Source organism: Periophthalmus magnuspinnatus, chromosome 3, assembly GCF_009829125.3.
Source record: "Periophthalmus magnuspinnatus isolate fPerMag1 chromosome 3, fPerMag1.2.pri, whole genome shotgun sequence".
Taxonomy (NCBI): domain Eukaryota; kingdom Metazoa; phylum Chordata; class Actinopteri; order Gobiiformes; family Gobiidae; genus Periophthalmus; species Periophthalmus magnuspinnatus.
In genome coordinates, this window is record NC_047128.1 from 16,391,240 (window position 1) to 16,416,843 (window position 25,604).

The following is a 25,604-nucleotide window of genomic DNA, read 5'->3' on the forward strand; positions in this document are numbered from 1 at the left end:
TTCCTTGAAGGGTCAAATTGAATATGTCATCTTCAAATATATTTATGTTTTAATTCTCTTCAGTTATTGTGGTTTTAAGGGGATTGACTGATTTGGTCTCATCTGTATCTCTTTTCAGTGTAAACATTTATCTAAATAGAGTGGCCTCTGACAGGGAGCTGAGCAATTGGCCACACTTTGGTCACCCCTGCTTTAAACTAAAAACTGCATAGTTTTTTTTTTTGTTTTTGTTTTTTTTAAATTGGGGTTAAGTTTATAATTTTACTTCCTGTTTTACATATGTCGTGGAAATTATCTGTAAATATCAAAATAATAACAAATTGGTGTCCCACTACTGACAGACAGAGTTTCTGCTGCAGTGGGCCAAGAGCAAAAAGGTTACAACACTTAAACACAGTCTGAGGTCTTTTCCCGAGTATAATTTACATTTTGATCAGTCTGGCTGGCCGTTGGGTTTGACCTTTACTTTAGCATCTGAGTACAGATAAGGATGATCAAACAACAGACATGTGAAATAAAACAGGATGAGACTAAAGGATTTGAGAAAGACTAGTGTCGCTTTTAACACTTCTGGCAGTGTATCTTGGACAAAAGAAAAATAACACACAATACTAAAATTTCTCCCACATGTACAAGACACTTAACACATTGAATACACTGAATATTTTAAATACAAGAGATTGGATGAACAGATTACAGTATATCATTATAGACTTGTTTGTAGGCTGCTAACACTTTGTCATTTTTCCTACTGCTGGTGATACATTGTGATGTATGTACGTTTACTTCTGGTGCCATTCTGATGTGAAACTATGATGATAAATATTTACCACAGGTACTACCCATAGACTGTATAAAGAAGTGGGCTGAGTGAGTGTGACGTCACCCATAGTGTTCAGCTCCAGTTAAATGCAGCTCATTGAGGCTAGTGGTTAAAGAGGCGAATTTGGGGCTGACTTCCACTTTTTGAAATTCTGACCGCAAATCATAGTAACTAAAGAGCCAATTGGAGCAAAGTGGTTGAAGGTAACACCCCTTTCCACTCGCACCGCTGGTTTAGCACGAAATGAGCACTTAGCAACGCTGTCAATCAATTCTGTTGCTAACGCTAGCGGGAGAGACTTCAGGGAGAGAAGGCGCGATGGCGAAATAAAAACCCGAGGATCATGCATTGGGTTAATATGAATATTTTAAAAGAAAATAATGAGGCTCACTGCAGCAGTTACAGAGAGGGAGGTAACAATTTTCCAATGTAAAGTGATTTGGAGCCAGAGTCGATGGAGCCAGAAGCACACCCAAGATCACTTCCTATTTGGAACATGGCAAACAGGTTAGCTATGTCCATTTATATATACAGTCTATGATACTACCACACAAAATCAAGTCATATTAGAAAAACCTATCATATGTACCTGGCTTAAACTCATTTTAGGACACAGACATGATATCAAAAACAGATTTTTCTTTAAAAACATTGCTGTCTGTCATGTTCAGTAACATTGATCGACAAAGAACATCCTCACTGTCCCACAGCAGCACAGCGCTTCAGTCTACAAAGTCCCAAAGGTCAAGTATCAAAAAACAGAGCCCCCTGCTGGAGCCCTGCAAGCCTACACTTTAACCCGCCATGTTAGAGACAGCACAGAGGAACTCACAAACCTTACAACAGTCTTCACTTAAAGGAACTCCCTAAATTCTCAGCGTTTCATTCGGGGCCGGAGCTAACTGCTGCAGCTGTGTTTTCCATGGAGAGTGAGTTCATTTCATAACCACCACTTGTATTTACATTTTCTTTTGTCTAAAAATTGCAGTTCAGTTTTGCCAAGACCCGGTTAGCAGACCAAGGGGAGGTTGAGGGGGCACTAGCCTCCCCTAGAATGGTCCATGCACCCCCATAGCAAAGATTTGTGCCCCACTTTCATACACATCCAATCTTTACTAAAAATATTGTTCAAAATGAGACTCCAATAAAAAAAAGGTCCATATTGGCTTTTATATATCGCTATAGGAGCTAACTACATTTAAACTTAACTCAAACATGGTAGGGGGTAGGGGGTAAGATCCAATTTTAAAAGACTCTAAATTAACATGTTACGTGAGCACCCATATTGAAGACCTTAGCACCCCATTAGCTCCTCCAACCAAAAATGTCTGGCACCGCCCCTGAGCAGACCTAACCAAAACCCTGAACTCCCCTGTTCATAAACCTAACCCTGATCCTTCGTTGCAATAGAATGTTAGGTCCCGCCCCCGGACGAAATGCCGAGCTTACATCACTACGTCACTTTTTTCTATCCTTCATTTAAAAGCCACTATTTGCAGGGTCTTCTCGTTGTTCTTCAGAAAAGGTATAGAGTGTACTTTAAATTACAGGCAATTAAAAGGTGCCATTGTCTGCTTGTCTCCATGGAGATAAGACACGTTTTGGCATTCTATGGAGACAACAACATGGTGGACGCTCCGCCACAATAAATCAATCTGATAATTGATAGATTTCAGTCACAACATTGCATTTGCCTGGAGGTCAACAGTTACCATGGCAACACGTTATACTGTTGTCCCGTAGCAAACAGTATAGGATAGAAATCAGGGGTGACATCCTTTTTACTTTCAGTTTTTCAGTTAGTCACTCACCTTTTGTTAAACTCCTAAACAGGACCATGAACACTCGTATTGGTCACAAGCTCCTGAAAATGTGTTTAAATCCTTTTTTTTTTTCAGAAAATCTAAAAACTTATCAGATTGTGTCTGTTAATGTGTGCTTTGTGTCTCCATGGTAACTGCTGATCATTTCACCACAGGCATACATATAGAACACCCCCAGCGTGATGTCTTTGCAAAGTATCAATAGGTTGCGTTCACATGGCACGACTGTACTCTAGGGTTGTTAAGTGTGTACCTTGAGCATAGGTCTCACACACCTCACATGTTGCATTGTCAGGATGTCGAGCCTACACACTACCTGTCCCTCATGTCCGGACAGAGGGAGGAAAAATTACTTTTCAGTATTGTGCGATTGGAACTAAAAAATGTTGTACCTCTGGCCCATTTCAACAGAAAGACCTGGAAATGCAATCATCAGCCTGTCACTTTAATATGTATGCTGTCTGTGTTATATGAAATGTTTTGTCTGTGGGTGTTGTTGATGCCTCCTGGCCAGGAATCCCTTGAAAAACAGATCTTTGATTCTCGATGGGACTTTCCTGGTTATCCACTACCAGACAAAAGTTTAGACACACTTTTTCATTTATGCTTCTTCTTTATCTCCACTATTTAAATTGTAGATTCTCACTGAAGGCACCAAAACTATGAATGACACATATGGAATATAGCAAACAAATAACTCAAAACATGTTTTAGATTTTAAAAATTAAAAAATAGCCACCCTTTGCTTTGAACCCTGGTTTGCACTTTTGGCATTTCTTGACCCCGACGTGGCACATCTGTGAAGTGAAAACCATTTCAGGAGGCTTCATCATGAAGCTCATTGAGAGAAGACCAAGGGTTTGCAGCTCTGTCAACAAAGCAAAGGGAGGAAACTCTAAGGATATTAATATAAAATATATGTATTTGAGTTATTTAACTTTTTTCTTTGCTACATAATTCCATATATCTTGCTTCATATGTTTGATGTCTTCTATGTGTAAATAAAATGTAGAAAGAAAACTTGAATGACTCGGTCAAAACTTTTGTATTTAGGGTAAAAAAAAAATTAAATAGTGTGATTTCACAGGTCCAAGGCGCATCAGGTGATTGTGAACGCAACACATTACATTTTTATGTTCATATACTTAACCCTACTCCAGAAACCTGCACAGTGCATCTTTCAGTACCCGTTTTCACTTCTGTCCCTCTTCCGCCCCCTGCTGTCAGTGGCTGGTCTTGATGTGCAGGGTATAGTAAGACCAGGGCTCCGGCACATACACCAGTCCCGGGTATTTGGCGCGGAGGGTGGGGTCATCCCAGAGGAAGCCCACCCACAGCCCCACCAGGAGCACAGCCAGGCTGAAGCTGAGCAGCAGGAACTGACCATTACTGTCCAGAGCCAGGCCCCGGCGTCTCTGCAGCACCCACACAGCAAACATGCACCCCAGGGTGACGAGGAAGAGCTCTGTGATCTGGCCCTCCGTCACCAAGTACCTGCACCAGGAATGGACAAAGATAAGATAGATGGAATCCATATTGTTCAATAGTTTTAACAGGTTACCTGGTTGCATAATTGAATAAATATTAACTACCAGGTTGATCTGCCACTCAAAACTTTGGACACCCTTTTTCATTCATGTTTCTTCTTTATGTCACACTGTAGATTCTCTCTGAAGACATCAAACCCATGAATGATATAGGTGGAAAGTAGCAAACAAAAAAATAAACTCTAAATAACTCAAAACTTGATTTAGATATTAAAAAGTAAAAAAAAAATAGCCACCCTCTGCTTTGAACCCTGGTTTATACTTTTGGCATTTTCTTGACCCTGAAGAGGCACAGCTGTGAAGTGAAAAGCATTTTAGGTGACTTCAAGGGTTTGCAGAATGTAAAATATAAAACATTTTTGGTGAGTTATTTTACTTTTTTCTTTGCTACATAATTCCACACATCTTGCTTCATATATTTGATGTCTTCTGTGTGTATATAAAATGCAGAAAGTAGGAAACAAAGAAAAATGCATTGTGCCTAAACTTTTAACTGGTGGCATAAGTCACTCTGTTTTCCCTGTTAAAAATCAGCAAATAATTTATAAAGACATATTATGAAGAGAATGAACTTGCTTCTAATATCAAGTCATTGAAATCACTATTATGGTCCACTAATCAAAATGCAAAATAATGATAATATTATGTCATAATAAATGACTAAATAACAGAAAAAGCGTATGATGCCTTCATTAAATGAAGGATATGTAGCATGTGCTCTTCCTGATATAAAAAAGGAACTGCAATAACAACTGAACCTCACTCACTGAGCTGCAGAGTCTGCACTAGCACTGATTAAAGGAACAGTACAGCCTGCCCTCTTAGTTTTATATAAAAGTTACTACAATCACAAATGATCCTGGGTTGCCAGTGTCTTTACCTGCAGATACAGAACAAGTTTTTCTCTTTCTCAGTTTATGGACAGGTCTCATGTAAAAGCTCAGAACCTCCAACCTCACTCACTGAGCTGCAGAGGCTGCACTAGCACTGATTCAGGTTTGGCTGCAGGTGCTGGGGTTTAGGTAGTGACCACTGAGATCAGAGGGAGTCTTTTTAAGTCTTTTTAAGTTTAAACCAACTGGATTTCAGCATAGAAACTGGCAACCCATATGAGAAACTCATGTGAGGCTCACTCTGCTTTCTGACAGGATAATCACCTTGAACCAATGTGTCCAATGTTTGTAATGTCTTTGTAATTAAGAATAAAGGCCAAAGCTGAGACGCTTTGACGTGCAGCAAAAAAGTTGATGAAAAAAAGCCTTGATGTTTTTTCTGCACACAAGACCTACGGCACTTCTGTGTACAGACAGGTCTCTCTTCTGTGACTGACAGAAGCACTGCTGTAAACGTTGAACAGAGGCACGAGAGCTGCTGTCGTCTCTCGCTCAACCTACTGTAGCTTGCTCCATTTAATACCAGGTTACATGACTGCTTAAGGCTAAGGACTAGACGCACCACAACTGAGATGGGAAAGAGGGCTTTTAGCTGTTTGGCTTCACAAAAATGGAATACACTCCAAGAAAAAACAAAATTGGATACTTTGGTGACACAATTACAATTGAATAATCTAGTAATTAACTTTTACACTCATACCTGCACCTGTTTCTAATATTTTATGTGGACTTGTATACTTGTTTGTTCTGCTTGTAGTGTATTTAAACAGGGTGACTATGAAATAGAGAGTCCAAGTGCTCTCACTGGGTTTCCCTCTGTAAATAAAGATAAAGAAAGAAAGTCAGCACATACACTATACACGTGTCTCTGGGCAAGTTTTTCAGTTAGTGTTTGTGACAGTGAGGCCATTGAGCAGAAACTTGCCAAACAATGCTGCAAAGTCAAAAAAGTAGATTTTAAGTGAATGCATCATGGCACCAGTAGACATAAATGCTCAAATAGCCACCTGTGCTGGACCATAATGTTACATCATAAATGTGAAGTTTTGTGGGTGTCTGAGTCGTGAAACTGCAGCGCTGCCTTCTGTCCTCTGTTTACTTTGGCGATAATAAAAACCCATTCACACATTATATGCACTTTTTTATGTGTTCTTTTACAGGGCTGTCTGCATGTCCTTTGCGATACTGCTCAAACCAAACCAAGAAACACTAATAATGTGCCCAGATGGAATTGGACATACTGGTAAAAAATAAATACTTGGATCTGTAAAACAAATATATATCATAAATGATTAGGGTCACCAAAGTATCAAAAATCAGATACTATTCGATGCTAAAACTAGTATCTAAACTAGATAGTCATTTGAGCAGGAATTGGTACTAAAAAAGTCACATTCACAGGACAAAAATGAATCTTTCCTGAATGCCTTTAGAATGACTTTGAGTTGTATCAGAACAAGTATAAGACACATAGACTAGTATACACCTTAGACTCTATAAAGAAGTGGACTAAGTGAGTGTGACGTCACCCATAGCGTTCGGCTCCATTCAAATGAAGCTCATCAAGGCTAGCGGTTATAAGGCTGAATTTGGAGCCAAGTTGCATATTTGGAATTCTGACTGCGAGTATCAGAACAACCAAATAGCCAATCCAGAGCGAGGACGTTGAAGCAATGCTATCAATAAAACAGTTGCTAATGCTAGCAGGAAGACCTCTGGGAAAGACGGAGCCTGATTTGTCTGTTATTAATGTTAATATCTTGATTTATGGACAAAATACCAGGATCACGTAGAGCAGACTAATGCAAACATTTTAAGACCAAAATGACGAGCGTGACAGCAGCAGGTACATAAAGAGGGGCAGCAGTTTTTCAATGAAAAGAGAACTGACACCAGAGTTGATGGAGCCAGAAGTGCAGCTAGCAAGTTAGCTATGTCCATTTGTATATACAGTCTATGCTATATGCCATTCTATTGTCTAAATGAAAAGTGTTTTAAAGTATTAGTATTGAGTATTGAGTCTATTACTTAGAATCAAAATTGAGTTTGAATATTCTTGTCTATTAAAGTCAATGTTTTGTTTTTATTTGGTTGTATAGTGATTTTAATAAATATTGTATTACTAATTAGGAATAGGAATCGGAGACAAGTGTATGATGCCACAAGGCCAAGTTGCCAGTCAGATCTGTGGAGAGGCACAGATGTAAGAATGTTTTTCTGGGTATTGTTCAACCATATATATATATATATATATATATATATATATATATATATATATATATATATATATATATATATATATATATATATATATATAATTGAATGAATGCCAGACAGATCTGTTTAATGCCATACTGTGGAGACAAGCTGGTGGTTTATTACTACGCCATTAAAGGAAAATGTAATGCAAGACACTCACCTAACCCCCAGTGCCTGTGCATGCTACTGTATGAGTGTGTGTGTGTGAATGGGTGAGTGGTTCCTTGATGTAAAGAGCTTTGAGTGCATTGAAGGTAGAAAAGCTACAAGACAATGGAGCTACACGTAAATAACATTATCCATCCATTATTAAAGAGCCTCTTTCCACAGTTACTCCTTAAAACAACAAAAACATAACCTCTGTAAAGGAGACTACCCAACGCTTCACTCCACCTGCTTCCCATGATAATATCAGTGACCCTGATCGGGCTATGTTCAGGATCACTGCTTCAGACCAGGAAGTTGCCAAATAAATTTAAAAAAATCAAAGGCACCTGATGTATTTGGTCTACATACACATTTTCTGAAAGAATTTAAGGATCCTCTTGTATGACTAATCACCCATCTCAATATCTCCTTCAAACATTTGGTTGTCCTCACTGATTGGAAACTAGCTGCAGCTCTTCTATGGTTTACATAATATCGTGATGTTGGTATCCCGCAAGGGTTAATCCTTGGGCCAGTTTTATTCTCCCTCTTTATCAATAACTTACCAAATGCTAGTCCAAATGTATTCTCACAGATGTATACGGATGATGCAATCATCTACACTCAAGCCAAAAGCTTTCAGCAAGCTGCTGATGAGCTCACAGCTGTCCTTATTGGCTGTGCATAGCTGGCTCATGGATTCGAGCCTCTTGTTAAACTCCACAAAAACGGTCTGTATGTACTTCTCAAAATGTCATACTGAACTAAAGCAATCAAATGCTTTTTTAATGGAATAAAAGGGCATCTGGTCCCAGAATTTAAATACCTTACACACATCGTTCTTCAAAAGTGACGTAAAAAGTGTCCCAGGTAATCCAATTCAATAAGGTGAATTTTTTTCACATTCTTAAACACAACTTAAACTTAAACATGAGTGCAGCTAAATCTTTTTTTCTATTCTGATTATCTCCCACAAAGACTATTGTTTAACTACATGGTCTCTAGCCTGCCCCACAACAACCAAACCACGGAAAACCTAAAAATAAAAGAGGTCTAAAAATACTTGATAAAAAACCCATTTCCGACAACCACTGTCACGTTCTGAAAAACCATACACTATTGGACTTTAACAACATGGTCAACCTTAAAAGAGCTTGTATGAGTTATAAGATCCTATGCTCCCTCGCACCACCACCGTTAAAGGAGTACATTAAATGTAAAGACAATTCAGAAAAGACCACATGAGCCTCCAGGTGACCTGGTGATCTCCACAAAATGCATTATCCAAGGTTGAAACCTATGGAATAGTCTTCTGTTAACAGTGGAAGAATGTTCTAGGTACAGTTCTTTTAAAACTCAAATGAAAAAGTGGTTATGGTCAAACCAAACATGCACTCATTTATTGTGGCATTGTGATTTTAACTGACTTTCTATGAAGACACATTTGCATGGATGGGAAAACTGTGAAGAGGGTGGGTATAAAATGTAAATGTATTGACTGTGTGGCCAAATTGACTGTGAAATAATGCTGACTGTGCACTGTGTTTGGATTGTGCAACAATGGGAACTGTGCAAACAACGGAGTGTGCAATATTCTATTTTTTGACCCTTTTGAGAGACCAGCTCTTTGGGACAATGTATGGAAGTTAGCCTTTGGCTTTAAAAACCCTATTTTTTGTTAGGTCCTCTATCCCTTCCTGTGCTGAGCTGTAACAGGTTAATTGTACTTGCACCGTGAACAGAAGAGACACTGACCAGTAGTAGAGGGCACTGGGCCCCAACAGCAGCCAGCCTGACACTGGGAGCCTCTGCTCTTTGGCCTGGGTGAAGCATCCACAGAAGTAGATCAGCAGGACGATGAAGAATGGGATATACCTGGAACATAGTCACAAGAACAGATGCACAGATTAGTCAGGCTGGGTTGCCTGGCAAGTCCAAGACTGATCTTTCTATTTTTTATACAGTGGGATATCAGTGTGGTGTGGTGTTGTCATGATACTAAAATTTCAAACTCGATTTTAATACTAAGGAATATACTCTATACTCAATATCTATTCTGATACCACCATGACAATATATAAACTCTTTATTTAGACAATAGATTGAGATTTTCATCATTAAACCATAGTATTTTCTTTTATATTACCATGTGGAATTTGGGTCTGTGTAATCCCTCAGTTGTCCAGGGAGGTTCCATAGTGGTCCATGGGCGTATACTAGTCTATGAGTCTTATACTTGTTCTGATACAGCTCAAGATCAGAGAGGTTCATTTCTGTTCTGTGAGTGTGACTTTTAAGTATTGATACTTGCTCAAATGAGTATTTAGTTTTAATACTAGTTTTAGTATCAATTAGTATACACTTTTTAATATTTTGACAACCATAGTCTTGACCCCGCTCCCTCCGCCGCATCGCTAACCAGTCAAACAAGGCCGTCTAATCAGATTTGTGACACGTGTGAAACGAAGGAGCTCATGGCTTTAGTGCTTTGCTCATTGATTCTGCAGGAACCATGTTTGAAGCTTGGGTGCAAGAAACACAAAAGTTCAAATCATTTCATATTGTCAACATGAAGCTTCTGTCACATGTAGACTTACTCCCAGTAGGAAGAGGAACCACAACTAAAAGTAGGAGTGGTGATGAGTGGCAAGGTTAAAAAGCTGCACTCCTGCCTCCTTTTCAATTCAAACAAAGCCATATTCCATAGTGTCCTACTTAGTCCTAGTACTGGTGGGACAGACTGACCTGCACAATGCATCCATCTGGTTTCATCATTTGCAGATGTTTGCAGTGTTCCATCTGTATAGCACTATAGACACACTCAAGAGAATTCAATATGCTGTACTAAGCAAGTAGTTACATTTCTGATGGAGGACAGAGGCCTATATAACTCTATGGGAGATATACTGTTTTTGAAAGAAATATAAAGAAAGAAGATAGAAGATAGATAATAGATCGATAGATGGATCGACAGATAGATAGATAATCAGACAGAGCCATCAGTAGAAAAATATTGGTGCAGCTTTAAAAAGGGGGTATTTTACTACTATTTTGCTACTACTAATACATAACATTGTGATCACATGTTACCTTTTATTGCTTTTTATTAAAATGTTTGGAGCTTTCTAGAATATTATAACATTTGTTCCCTCATCAAAAACATGCCTGAAGAGGTTTTCGATGTCACTCATGAGTAATTTAGCAATCTCTCCAGAGTCCTGTTCAACCTCCTTACGTTTAGCTGTAAGATTCTGTCCGACAAGACAATTCTCCATAAATACACAAAAGCATGATACAAAACAATACAGTACAGCAGGGGACGGAAAACCTAGGCATGCAGGGAATTTTGAGTCGCGCAGCAAAATTGTCAAATATTTAAAAAAGAATATTATGTGATGCTGCGCTCATTGATGCGTCTTGACTGTGCGCACCGCAGCTCAGAGATAGCTCAGGATAATACAGCTAACCATGAGGAGGGTCTGAATAGGGCCTGGGAGAGATCGCTAGATTACTCAAACATGCATGGATGAAATCTAAAACCTCTTCAGGCATGTTTTGATGAGGGAACATTATAATATGGTAAAAAGCCCCAAAAAGTCAATATTGCATAATACCCCCTTTTTAGTAATGACTCAATTTATTTATTTATTTATTATTTTTACAGAAATACACCTACACCATAATTTTCATTAGAATTCAGTGTGGATATGCTCCTGACTAGTTGAGATAATTAATAATTTGAAAGAAGAAGCTGAATACATAATTTGTATTCATCCAATGCCACCAAAAGTCCCTGTAAAAGTGAGACCGGAGTCCCGCTCAGTGGCAGTGAGTGATGCAGTGTTAGCGTGGTGTTTAGGACTAATCTGCTGAATTATTAAACTGCATTAACCTTGAGACATGAGAGGCTGCAGCTGCATGGGAACGTCAGAGCTTTGGTCATTTGCCATGTTCATAATGATTGTTCTGTATCACAACCACTCCAGCAGGAATTGATGAAGTATTCAAGGACTTAAGGGGAGCTACTCACAAGTTATTCTTTAATATGGCGTCTCATAGGGATAGACTGGGATTTATGCAAGAGCACTTATACAAGGACATGCACAGTTCTCAGTGTGTATGTACTGAGACCCAAAGGGTGGTGGTTCAAAACCCATCACCAGGATTGCACAGTATCGTTATGTCTTTGGACAAGATACTTTACCAGGGCTTGGCTGGTTGTTCTAATTCTGACCAATTATATGGACATAATTTTAACTCTGTGTCTGTTAGTCCCACCTCTTCATATTTAATCAGGCAGTATCAGACTGACTATATTTAATCAAAAGATGCCATTGGCACAAAAAGGCAGCTCTCTTTCTGTCCACTTTGACACATCAACAACTGTACAATTTGTAAAAGTGTGATACATGGATTCAAATACTATTTCAACTTATAATTGAAGTCTCAATAATCCGTCCATCCATTTTCTTCCACTTATCAGGGGGCCGGGTCAGGGGGCAGCAGTCTAAGCAGGAACTCCCAGGCTTCCCTCACCCCAGACACGTCCTCCAGCTCCTCCAGTGGGACCCCAAGGCATTCTCAGGCCAGTCAAAAGACATAGTCCCTCCAAGATGTCCTGGGTCTTCCCCGGGGCCTCCTCCTGGTGGGACATGCCCAAAACACCTCCCTAGGGAGGCGTCCAGGAGGCATCCTGAACAGATGCCGGAGCCACCTCAGCTTCTCCTCTCGAGCCTTAATAATAATTTTTATTATTTATCTATAGGGGTCTCATTTGGTTGCCAGTTTCAATTCTGAAATTCAATTGGTTTCAACCTAAAAGAATTTCCCCTTAGGGGTGAAGAATAAAAGAAATCTGACTCTGACACTACCAAGTTGATTGGCTGAGGTGCTGAGTTTTAGGTAGTGACGATTCAGATCAGACTGAATCCTTTTGGTTTCACATATGCAGCCAACCAGCAGAAGAAACACCTCTGCTCCATATTTATGCAGTATAAAATAGACCTGGTTGTAAAATGAATTCCACACACCATTAATATGCATATTGTGTACGTGCAGTTACATATTTCTGACATATTTCACACAGTAGGATTCCTATGCCACTACTGTAGACTAATATTTGGTGTCTACATGGTGAGGCCACAGCTTTTGGCCTGTGTAATTGTGTTGCCCTTCCATATGATGGCAGTGTTCTTGTGCGGTTGTGTGCGTGTGTGTGTGTGTGTGGGGGGGGGGGTATATATATATATATATATATATATATATATATATATATATATATATATATATATAAGCTAAGTTATTCCTAGAATAGCTCTTTTTTGGTGGTGTCGGCCATATTGCAGAGGTGGTGGAGACGACAGACGCTTCAAACCTCCCAAAAATACATATTTAACCATGACATTGACTTACAGAGATGTTTAATGAGGTAAACATGTTATTTAGTTCAGTTTTAATAAACAATTATATAAATAAATCATTGATATGTTGGCATTCATGTGTAACTATAGCAACACACTCATGCTCATATATGGAATTATTATATGTGACATCATCTGGCGTCTCCTAGCAACACGTGGCAACGGAACATTCTATTTCTTTATGACATCGACAGATTCTAAATGAAAAGTCTGTAACTGTAAGTGCAGCACAAACCAAACCTCACTTCAACTCAGCACTCGAACGAGCACGCAGCGACCCAACTCAGAGAAGCAAACATGTCCAAAAACTGGTGTGACTATACGTCTGAAGACGACGAACTCCTCTACAGCGAGGAATTCCACTTCATGGATGACCTGGAGATGTCTTCCCCCGATCCAGACCAGACCTCTGGACCATCTGAAGAGATGGTCCAAACCTCTGTAACTCTTGAGGAGTTGGAGACAGAGGAGTTAGGGCCTCAAACCCAACAGTGGTCTGAGGAGGAAGATGAGACGAGCATGGCCTCAATAATGTTAGAATTTGAAATGGCCAAAACAACACAAAAACTCCAAGCTGAACTAAACAAAATGAAAGAGGAGAGAGGAGCACTCATAGACCAGTCGGATGAACTGAAACTCCAGCTTCAGTCCAAAGATGGCACCATTGAAGCTTTGCAGAAACAGGTCGCAGAAATGAAAGAGACATTAGAGCAATGTCAAAAAGATTCCCGCCAAAAATCCAAAAAGTGGGAAAAAGAAAAGCGGAAAGACGCTGCCGACATGAAATTCAAAATGCAGGAGAAATCTACGGAGAATGCAACGTTGATGGAGCAGAACGCTAAACTGGAGTGTGCTCTGGTGAGACGTAAAGCGGACATGTCTGCTCTGAAACAGGAACTGGAGACCAAACAACAAGAGACGGTCCAGATGTTCCAGCAAGTGAAAACCAAAGAAACACAGATCCAAAAGATGGAGGAGGAGAAGGACGCCATTTTGAGGACCTGTGAGGAGACCAAGGAGGAGCTGAGCAAGTCAAAGGTAGAGCGCTCCCAGCTGGAAGAACGATGCAATACCCTAGAGCAGCAACTGAGGACGTCAGCAGGAGAGCGCTCCCTGCTGGTCGAAAGGAACAGCGCACTACAGCAGGAGGTGGAAGACCTGAAGGCAGAGTGCTCCCTGCTGGCAGAAAGATATAGTGCACTGGAGCTGGAGCTGAGGAGAACACAGGAAGAGCGCTCCCTGCTGGCGGAAAGAAACACTGTATTACAGCAGGAGGTGGAGCAGGAGAAACATGGCAGAGTTGTACTATACGAAGACAACGCTGCCATTTTGAGGACCTGTGAAGCCGTAAAGGGAGAGCGCTCCCTGCTGGTGGAGAGATGTAGTGCACTGGAGCTGGAGCTGAAGGCAACACAGGAAGAGCGCTCCCTGCTGGCAGAAAGAAACACTGTATTACAGCAGGAGGTGGAGCAGGAGAAACGTGGCAGAGTTGAACTATACGAAGACAACGCTGCCATTTTGAGGACCTGTGAAGCCGTAAAGGGAGAGCGCTCCCTGCTGGTGGAGAGATGTAGTGCACTGGAGCTGGAGCTGAAGGCAACACAGGAAGAGCGCTCCCTGCTGGCAGAAAGAAACACTGTATTACAGCAGGAGGTGGAGCAGGAGAAACGTGGCAGAGTTGAACTATACGAAGACAACGCTGCCATTTTAAGGACCTGTGAAGCCCTAAAGGGAGAGCGCTCCCTGCTGGTGGAGAGATGTAGTGTGTCAGACCAGCTACTGACAAGAGCAGAAGAAGAGCACTCCCTGCTGGTCATAAAGAACAGTGCGCTACAGCAGGAGGTAGAACAGCACAAGAAAATCAAAGCCGAACTCGAGGAGGAGAAGACGGTCATCTTTAAGATCTGTGAGGAGCTGAAGGTAGAGCGCTTCTTGCAGATTGAAAGATGCAGTGCGTTGGAGCAACAGCTGAAGACCACAGAAAAACACCGCTCCCTGCTGGAGGAGGTGAATATAGCACTGGAGCAGGAGCTGGAGAAGAAGAAGAGGAAGTGGTACAGGAGGCTCCTGTGCATCTAGACCCTCTCTCAACCCCCCTCACTGTTCTGCACATGAACAATAAAGCATAGCATTTTAATTTAGACACAAATCATTCATTTGTTCGTCTTCTTTTGGGTTAATTATTCTTTGAACCACATTATCCATGGTTTAGTCTATTTTAGACGTGATTAGAGCTGAAAGTTTGGGTGTTCTGGTGGCACTCGGAGCACTGAATATTAACTTGGTGGTATCTGGTGTGAAAAGTGAAACCCATACAAAAAGATGTTACCATATATATATATATATATATGTATGTGTGTGTGTGTGTGTGTGTGTGGGGGGGGGTGTGTGTGCGTGCGTGCGTGTGGGGGTGCGTGTGGGGGTGCGTGTGGGGGGGGGGGTGTAGGTGTGGGGGTGTGTAGGAGTGTGTGGGGTGTGTGTGTGGGGGGGGGGTGTGCGTGCGTGCGTGTGGGGGGGGGGGGGGGGGTGTGTGTGTGTGCATGCATACGTACCACATGAGATGTCCCAGCTGCTCGTCATAATAGTACAGCAGCTCAAAGGAGTCAATCTGAGGACAGACACAGTGAGTCATCCACAGGGAGCACTATTACACATTCCCCAGGCAGGACTTGTGAGTATTTATACCACAGGGGCAGCGGTTCTAGTGCAAATTGTTGTGTCTTTCAGGAAAAGAGACTTCATCCACATTCCCTATAGTATAAATATGTTGTGCCTGAATGGTCCGCAGAGACGATGGTGCAGATTGGCTCGCCTCTGTCAGTCTGCCCCAGGGCAGCTGTGGCAACAATAATATCTAACCTCCAATAACTATGTAGTGAATGAATAATACACTGCATTATTACTATTATGTGTCCTCTCCCATGTCTCCTATTAGTCAGCCTCTAGGCTCTGAGTGAGTGACAGTTGGATTTAACGACATTACACCTTTAATCCCAGTGAAGTGTGAACTCTCAGAAGAAGCTGCTGATTTTTTCCCGCTTAAAGGCAATAGAGAAATACAAAGTGTAGATTAATTGTCATAAAACTAAAATTGTGATCTAACTCTAAAAAAAATGTGATATACATTTTGGCCATATTGCTCACCCTTTTGGATTTATGTGTTAAAAGGTAAAGTACCAGACCAAGTACCACAAAATATATCTTACTGACCAAGATATATTTTGGCTTTGTGAGCAGCACCAGATCTAAACTCGGACTAAGGCCTATCCATGTACTATAAAATGAGTGTTACACTGAGGGTCTAAAATGAGACTAGACCATGGAGAAGGTCGTTCTAAATAATGATTAACCCAAAGACAAAAACATCAATATATTTGTCTCTAAATAAAAGAAATACTCAAACTGCAGACTTTGCAGCTCCAGTGGCTGCCCGCCTACCAGTTTTAGAAACTGCCTGGGGTTACTATACACGCACGCTCAAAATCTGATTATTATCAGAGTTTTGGAGCTAAAAGTTTGTTAAAATGATATGTAAACAGCAAAATCCTCTGATTTCTTTCTAATTATGGTCCCTCCAATTACTCACATCAAACTGTACATTTCGCATGTCCTTTAATTAAATTTAAAGAGCACGTATTTTGTCATTTTCTGATCTATGTTATAATGCTACTTCCTCATCAGAAAAATAACCAGAGTTGTGTTTGTTTCATTCACACATGTTTAACACAAAAACCCTGCACATTTGAGCTGAGTTCTTCTCTCAAACTGAAAACACTCTGTTCCACCTTGTGATGTCACATGTTTTTAAACTCCATACACCTTCACTAGATTCATCTGTAATTAATTATAGATTTATTTATATTTATTTAATTATAGACTATAGATAATTTGCCATCTCTATTATCTTTAAGGTAGCTGTAATCTTGAAAACTATCACTTCATGACATCACAGTGTGGGACAGTGCATTTTGAGCTTTGAAGATGTAGAGAGACTAAAAATGCCGGGTTACTCAAACATGTGTGAAAGACAAAAACACAACTCCAGGTCTGTTTTTGAGGAGATAACAACATTATAACATGAGGTCTAGAGATCAGATCATTCAGATAGTTGTAATCTATTGACTTAAAAAAAAAGCTCATGAGACACTTGTATTAGTTTGTCAGTTCATGAGTCGTTATACTGTGAATCTGAGCGGAAGATATTTTTTTAAACCTAAACACAATTGCATTTTTTCTTTTTCTGTTTACTGTCATTCCTATAACTCCTATATTCACGTAAGATGCATTCTAGTGTTTGAGACAACACAAATTGTCTTATTTACATACAGCTCTGGCCAAAAATAGCTGTGTTACTGTGGCCTGGATGTGTCATTAGACCGTCAGCCGTATGATGACGTCAGAATGGATCAGAGAAGGCAGAGGTACGGGCTGACGTGTGGTCCCTCGCCGCAGGAGCACATGTGAACAACCAGGAGATGTTTGGAGCAGGGTGTGAATCCTGCCAGCAGATATAAACAAACTACATCTGCACTGTATACGAATTATGACAGAAATCTGACATTGTTCTAAATGTGTTAAAATATGAACGCAGGAAATATTATACTGATATGATGATTATGCTGACAATATATTTATGATATTGCAACAGTTCAATTTTAGTAGTTTGGAGAAAAGAAGGTTTAGATTTTAGCTGTGCAAATGACTGAAAGGTTTTTACTTGGCACTTGGCGTTAGTTTTATGATGATTATTTACATTTTGATTTGTTGTATTGTGCTTTTAATGTCTTTCTTATCCCATAAAGCATTTTGAATTACTTTGTGTATGAATTGTGCTATATAACTAAACTTCCATTTCCTGCATTTATTTATTGAAAATTGATTTGGCTGGAGACAACATTAGAACATCAGAAAAAGATAAAGCATTAGATGGGCCCAAAATATTAATTGTTTTAAATACACGCTTAAATCTCATCTTTATGCACTGGCTTTTAATACAAATTTAGCTGTTTTGTATTGTTTTATTGTGTGAGGAAGCTTCTGTGGCCAGGACTAATGTGGTCTGAAGGAGGCAGGCTCAGAAAAATTCCCATTCAACAAAATTTATTACGATTCACCATGGTCAAACGTGGTAAAAATAATACATATTTACAAAGATTAACTGTGCTCAACTTTATCAAAAGCAACAGAAATTAATGAAACTAAGGCAAACCCCCCGTGTACCAGGCTACATCGATGTTCCCCCTATGGACTAAACCTGTGTACTTTTATACTCTCCGCAGGAAGGACCTCCCCCGGGTGAGTATGGATGATTCCACAGGTGTCGATTAGGTTTTAACTTTAGCAGTACATCAATCTAACTGCTTAATTATGTGGACCTAACTCCCTTTAACAAAACTATTTAAAATAAAACTATACACACCAAAATCCTGAAACCAAAATGGACAAATATGGAAAAATATAACTTAAACCAGTCCTCGCCTCCACGTGGCCAGTCTCTCAACCTCACCTATGGACCTATGCCTTAAATTAGATCTCCAAGGCTCAGTGGCTCTGTCAAATCTGTAAAATTCACACTGACTCACTGTAATAATCACCAGGCTGTAGCCCTCCGCTTCGAATATATTTACATATGTGGTCCTTAGTGGAAAATACTCACTTTATGTATTGTGCTATTGGCTTGTATTTAACAATCTGCTTGTGCAAACTCAGTGGGCTGTGTCTGTTTCCTCACAAATTTGGCCAAGTCAGGCACCTTATGATTCGCCTGAGCCACACTGATGCTAAAATGAAATACAGTCATTTGCTATACTTGAAAAGCTTTAGTAGATGATCTTTGATGGGTTTAGGCACAATCCGGACATTAAAATTAATGTCTTTCTAAATAGACACTAAACCAACTCTAATCAAAAGTCACTACTGCCATCTACTGTTCAGAGGAGGTAACAGAATTTCTGTCCTAACATGAGGTGTGATAACTAAAAACAATCAAATCATGAAATCTACTGCAGTAAATGTCACTGAATTCACTAAAGGCTTCTGTGATTTTAAACTTTGGTTTCATTTAGATTGTTTTGTCGTTCTACTTTATTTTTAATTGCTTTCTGACAACTATTTTGGGTGGCTGAAGTCGACGGAAAAACATGTCAGTTTGCATTTCTCTGTTGTAAACATTTTCATGACTTAAGGCCTGTAGTCAATGAAAGAAATTCTTGGTCAACTAAAGACATGTCCTCTCGACCGATTAGTCGACCAAAAAGGGTGTGTGGCAAAAGCTCTCAAAACTATAACATATCTCTACATATCTGACCTAAACTGCACTCAAAAAAATACAGCTGCACAGGAGTTCATGCAAAAACTTTTTATACAGAAAAAAGTACTAGGAAATGTATTTATATAAAGACGGATTAAACTTGTGAATTCTTGAGTTCTGCTTTTTTACTTGTAAATACCAAAAAATACCAAATCTTCAGCCAACTGACTGGCTCACTTCTGCTTTCTGATGTTGTCTCATGGAAATCCTTATAATCTAAATAAAATGATCAATCGACTTATACAAGTTTCGGCCACCTAAATCCTGCCACACACTACAGGATTTTTCAGTCCTGAATGATTTTTAATTGTGCAAAACAAAACAAAAAAAAGCAAACCACAGACATGAGGAGAATGGTGTGAGACTTTAAATCTCCGTTAGTGCACCTCCGTTGGCTGTTTCCTGTCGACAGAAAAACAACTTTGAGACTAAAATGTTCTAAAGATCAGAGCATTGTACTTCTAGTTTAGATTCAATTTAAAACAAAGTTATTATTTGTGTAATGTGGTGCTCAAGTTCAGATAAGTGCTTTTAGTGCACAGAATGTTCACTATTACTAATATGAAGCAGCTTCACCCAGATCTGCACAGTGTTGATCTATGTAGACAGTGTTAACATTTGTGGAGGACACATTCTAATGGATAATATGGATGAGAATGCTGCAGTTTAACAACTTTAAGAGAGGTGAATCACAGAATAATTTTCACTATTTCTTGAGTTTGCATCTTGCGCCTCTGTGTCCGTCACTCCGTCTCCCCTTATGCTCTGTTATTGGCTGTTACATTAGCTCTGATGTTTTATGGCTACAATATGATCACGGAGGATTAAAAATCACATACAAAGACACAGATTAGGTAGAAGCAAAGGATCCTAATAGGGCCCTAATTGATCATAAATCAGCAAATGATCCTGTAGTGTGTGGCGGGCTTAAGATATCATGACTCATCGACTAAAAGATTACAGCCCTTCATGAATTCCATTGGTATTGTGTTATTATAAAATGTACAATCATTATTTAATTAATACTGATATAATGACTTATTTAATAAACAGATCTGCTAAATGTATCACAGTTTCAGGTTCAAGAGACTATGAGCTGCTTGTTAGTCTGGTCTAGCCTTGCAGTTCATTTCAAATGTCACATGTATTATTGACTGACAACTATTTAATTATTTGTTTTCTATTTTCTGCAGTCCAAATGAACAATATCTGTGAAGACCTGTGAGGTGATGGCTGTTGGGATATTGTCTTATAAAAAATGTATTGAACTGATATTCATTCATAATTCCTGAGTGCGTGTATGTGTGTGCGTGCTTTGGTATCACAGAGACAGGCTTGAAGTGCCTGATTGATAATTCGTGAGTGCATGTACATGTGTGCTTGTGGTGGTACCAGAGAGGCGGGCTTGAGGTCCTTGATGATGGGGTTATCTCGCACTGACAGGTGGAGCTGGTACCCGCTCAGCAGGAGGCGGTGGTTGATGGAGTCTCCCACTAGGTGGATGCTGGCGCCCATGACGAAGGTGATGATGCAGAGGTAGACTGCAGAGCGTGGGACTGCTTGGGGGCTGCGCTCTATCAGCTGTGTTAGACACATATGTTTACACCCAGAGAGGAACACCATGTACTGTGCAAATGATGAGAGGCATCACAGCAAGACGTCTGATCACTCAGGTGTGAATATATTCATTATGGAACTCAAAGTTTATCTTTCACCACTTCATAGGACAAAGCTCCTAATACACAGAATAAATGTATAATGATTGGGTTATTAATAACAAATGCATTTTTTGAGTGTTGAAATTAACATATTAACAAGGTGCTTTACTATGACTGAGATGATTATACAGTGGAATACATCAATTAATCAAATTCAGTATATGATGTTTTAATAGCACTGTACTGTGTACTTAAATGCAAACTAGGTACATTTGCAGATTTCTGGTCCAAAACACCGTTCTAAGTTTGTGCTGCCTGCGGTGATGCAATTTCTGCTATTTCTAGTAGTTGGTGATGAGACTTGACCGGGCTTGGTCCTGACCTGATCTCGGTTTTGTCCTTTTAGATTTACTTTGGTCCATTTCTAGTGCTGGTCTAGTTCAGGTTTTAGTTATTTAGTCGCAGCATAAAATGACATGGGAGAGCTGGCTCCAAAAGGGACCCTAATAAACAACATGTTTTAAAGATGTACTATGTAACTTTTCATGTGGGGACTCCATGGAGATTCAAATGTTTTTTCATAGACCTCTCCTCAGACCTGACCTGTAATATGGCCTGGTGGCGTGACTTGATTGTGACTTCTTTAGTTTAATACCATACAGGTAAAGCAATAATATCTCCATGGAAACAAGCAGGTGGCGGGCCATCTAAGATAACGCCACACACTTTTGTAGCAAAAAATGAGTAAACCTGTATCACTGTTTCTGTCCGTTTTTCCCCCAAACTAAAACAGCAAACAGCATTCATCTTTCCTTTTCACTGTTTTATAATCATGTTAAATAATTTCCTATTACTCATTTTAGTGCTTTTAGACTCACCAAAGTGTCGTCGCACATTATAGCCCAATGTTATAACAACAGACATTTTAAAGATAATACATACTTCACTCACTGTATTATTTTTCAGTAGCAGATGTGGGTAGAGTAACCAAAAATTGTACTCAAGCAAGAGCAACATTCCTACTTAAGTAAAAGTACAAAGCAGTGGTCCAACAAATTACTCAAATAAGAGTAACTTAGAGAGTAACTGTTGAGACATCTCATTTATAATTTAAAGTTAATATAATTGGAAATATTGCACAAAATCAGGTATTTTCAAAGAATAGACACAAAATTGAGACAAACTGCAACATATCTGAGGAAGCAGTGCAAGAAACACAAATGTTCAAATAATTTCATACTGTCGGCATAAAGCTTTTGTCGCTTAGACTTACTCACAGTGGGAAGAGGAACCAAAACTGACTCTTACATCAGTAAAAAAATTACTCAAGTGGAAGTAAAAGTATGTGGCTAGAAAAGTACTCTGACAAGTGCAATTTCTTTTAAAAAAGGTAACCGAGTAGTACCCACCTCTGAACAGTAGTAACCCTGCAGGTATTCGGGTTGTTTACTTTTTTCATATTGTTTTGGTACTATATCTCTTTGGACTGTTACCCTAAATCTTTATTTGTATTGTTAGGATCTTTTTTACCTAAGCTTAGTAACACCATCTGTTGTTGTGCATGAGTGTACCTCTTGTTTGTGCGTCTAGCTGTCTCTAGCCACTTTGATTAGACTAAACAGGTATGATTGTTTTGATGGTATAAATACACTGTATGTATTTTCACTTGTTAGCAGAAGGCGAGACGACACTATTAGGGACAGCTCTTTGACGATTGTGCACAGTTGATTCAATAAACCAGACCTTTTGATTCAAGACAACTTCTCTGTTATTTTATATTTTTAAGTTGAAATTTCACAACATGACGTTTTGTTTATCTGGCCAGTTAAGGTTTTTCTCTAGAATTCCCTTTGGCTCTTACCTTGAGCATAATGAACGGCGTCAGAATATTGTAGGCCATGTGAAAATAATCCCCCGCACTGGGCTTGTTCAGAGGAAACCACTCCAGAGGAAGGATGATCTAACACAACACAAAAGCACAGATCTTTTAGCATCTTTTATCATATTATAACATAACTCATCATATTTTATCACCCCATTTCAAACAGTACAATGTTGTGATTGTGAGAGGCCGTTACCATGACAATAGGCCTGCCAAAGTCCAGGATCCAGTTCTGCAGTGTCAGGACCATCCACAGGTCCAGGTGGAAGTGCTTTCTCTGTGGCGGTGAGTGATTCTTCAGAGCAGCCAGCGAACTACAAAAGACGTTTGTGGGAAGAACATTATAAAACAGTTGTGAGTGTTAAAGCAGACCTATTCTGCAAAATTGACTTTTCAGACCTTTAAACCATGTTATAGATGTTTCTCCTCACCATTTACTCACCCTAAGTTGTATTTGGAGTGTTTTGTGCATGTTTGAGGAATCTTTAATCACTATTTTCAAGAAGCCATTTTGATGGTCAACCCCTGTTTTCACTGCCATATGATAATTTATTTTTTCTGGGGGTTTTTGGAACGAACAGACTTACACAAAATCACTACTTACATACTTCCTATTTAATTTAATAATAATAATTTAAAAGGTACAGTATGCAACTTTCTGTGAGTACATCACCTGCATGATTTTATGAAAATAGCAGGAGGCTGTGGTCCCTTCGGATCTCACCCCAAGAACAGTGTCTTTCCCTCTGCCGTTGGATTCATGCTCTCTATAACACTTGTTTATAACATCTGTCACTTTATAACACCAGTTACTGTCACTTTAAACAACTGTAATTAACCTGTTTGCACTGATGTTACACTGCTGTTCTGCTCATCCTGTATATCTATATTTGTATATCAAAGTATTTTTTAACCTTATTTTAATGCATGCACTTATTTTTATTTAATTTTATCATTGTCTGTTTATATTATTATTATTTGTTTAATGTTGCACCATGACGCCAAGTTCCTCATTTGTGAATTTTGTTCACTGACATGGCAAGAAAACGTTTTCATATGTCGGAACTTTCTCTATAAAGATAGATGTTTTTTGTCACACTGTGGAAGATTATAGATTACAAAGGAACAAAACTTCCATGGAAACAAGAAGGAGGAGCCTCTCTTTCAGACCAAATTAGAGTCAGGTGTTTGGAGATACAAGCCCACCCACAATAAGGACACATGTTTTCTTCAAAGATCTTTTTCTAAAATCCCCCACTATCGCTTACGATTATCCTCTAGTACTGAAATAACTGGTTGAAACTCGGTCTCTACCACAAAAGACATGCCACATACAACTAGTCTATAGAAAACTTTGTCAAAGCAACAATCTGTGGCCTTCATGTGCTTCTCGTGACTACAGTCTGAGCAGCTGTGGATAAAAGATTGATCCATTTCCTCCAGCTCTGTGTGGACAATATAATAGAAAGAAGAATGTCTCTAAAAGCCCCAGCAGAGATTCAATTGGCAGCATGTTTGTCGAGGAGTTCCAAAGACATGTCAAGATTGGCCTAAAATCCAACAAGACAATCAAATTTTCCTGAACAATGTGATTTGGGGTCTAGCTGTGGTCGTGTCTACACATGCCAAAAAATTTTTTTTTTTTAAACTGTACTGGCCACTCAAGTCTACTCATTCACACACAAAATTCACATGGTGGGTGAAGTGTCAAGTATGGGACAGTAGTTTTGTATAGTTGAAAATTACATCAAATCACTTACCTTTGAGTAGATGATGGAAAAACGCAATGTCACCCCATTTTATTAGAATTAAAAGAAAGGAATAACTTAGTTTTCGAAGGAAAGATAAAGTTTAACACCTTAGTGCAAAGAGGATACTACAAAAATATGACTACTCTGATTCATTATGGGTTAGTATTTTCCTTATTATACTTGTATTATGAAGAGCAGGGCACTGTGTGAGCAGAAAGTTAGTTAACAATGTTTAGATTATATATTTTAGTGAAAATGATCAAAAGCAGCCCTACGTAGCATCCCAAAACTATTATCAGAGTTTATCGTCCATCAGTTGTTGTCTGTTTTACTGATAAGAAGTGAAATGTATACTCTAGTAAAAGTAAAAGTAAAGGACAAGAGTAATAATGTGTAAGTAATAAGTACTGAAATAGACTAAGGTTTGGAAAAAAGCAGAACCATGAGATGTGAGTGATCACATAATTAGAAAGAAATCTGATTGTTTTGCTGTTTACATGTCATTTTAAAACTCTTATTACTCAGAAATCTCATAATAATCAGATTGTGTGCGTGCATGTAATCTATCCTGAGGTGGCAATGTGATGACTGGGTTTTGTCCTGTGACTTATAACGTTTAAAATGTAACAAATGACAAAAATAACTACTCAAAAAAGCACAAATACCAGAAAACTCTACTGAAGCACAGGAACTTGATGTATTAGTAATTAGGCCTACTTTCCACACCTGAAAGTAGCTTAGTATAGAAGTTATATGCTATGTTTAATTCATGTTAGAATATGCTCAGTTATAAGAGATATTGGTCACACATAAAGCACAGTGCGGCCTGTCACGTGAGCAGTTTAGACTCTTGGATGAAAAGCTTCTCGGCCCGTTACATTTTAGCTTAAATGAACGCACACAACAGTCTACAGAGTGTTTACAAACCTCATCTGTGCTGAGGCTTGGGGACCTCGACGTTTTCTGGCCGTCTGCATTCTCAGTCTGTCTCAGTAAGTTTGCAAACTCTGTTTTATTTGACAATTCCGAAATAAAGTGAGTTGAGTAGCGGCATCCTCTTCTCTAGTGCTTCACTTCCGTGTTTACCCCGT

At 39.3% G+C, this 25,604-nt stretch overlaps 1 protein-coding gene across 1 annotated transcript; it reads right to left on the minus strand.

Annotated features, from left to right (window-relative positions):
• Positions 1-25,602, minus strand: cln6a (CLN6 transmembrane ER protein a). The gene is made up of 7 exons (XM_033988533.2): positions 25,441-25,602; positions 22,959-23,076; positions 22,742-22,840; positions 20,615-20,803; positions 15,465-15,520; positions 9,248-9,367; positions 1-4,140 (listed from the first exon to the last, which is right to left on the minus strand). Exons 1-7 carry the CDS (start codon positions 25,488-25,490, stop codon positions 3,870-3,872), a joined length of 903 nt encoding a protein of 300 aa, XP_033844424.1. The 5' UTR covers positions 25,491-25,602; the 3' UTR covers positions 1-3,869.
• Between the last annotated feature and the right edge of the window lie 2 nt (positions 25,603-25,604).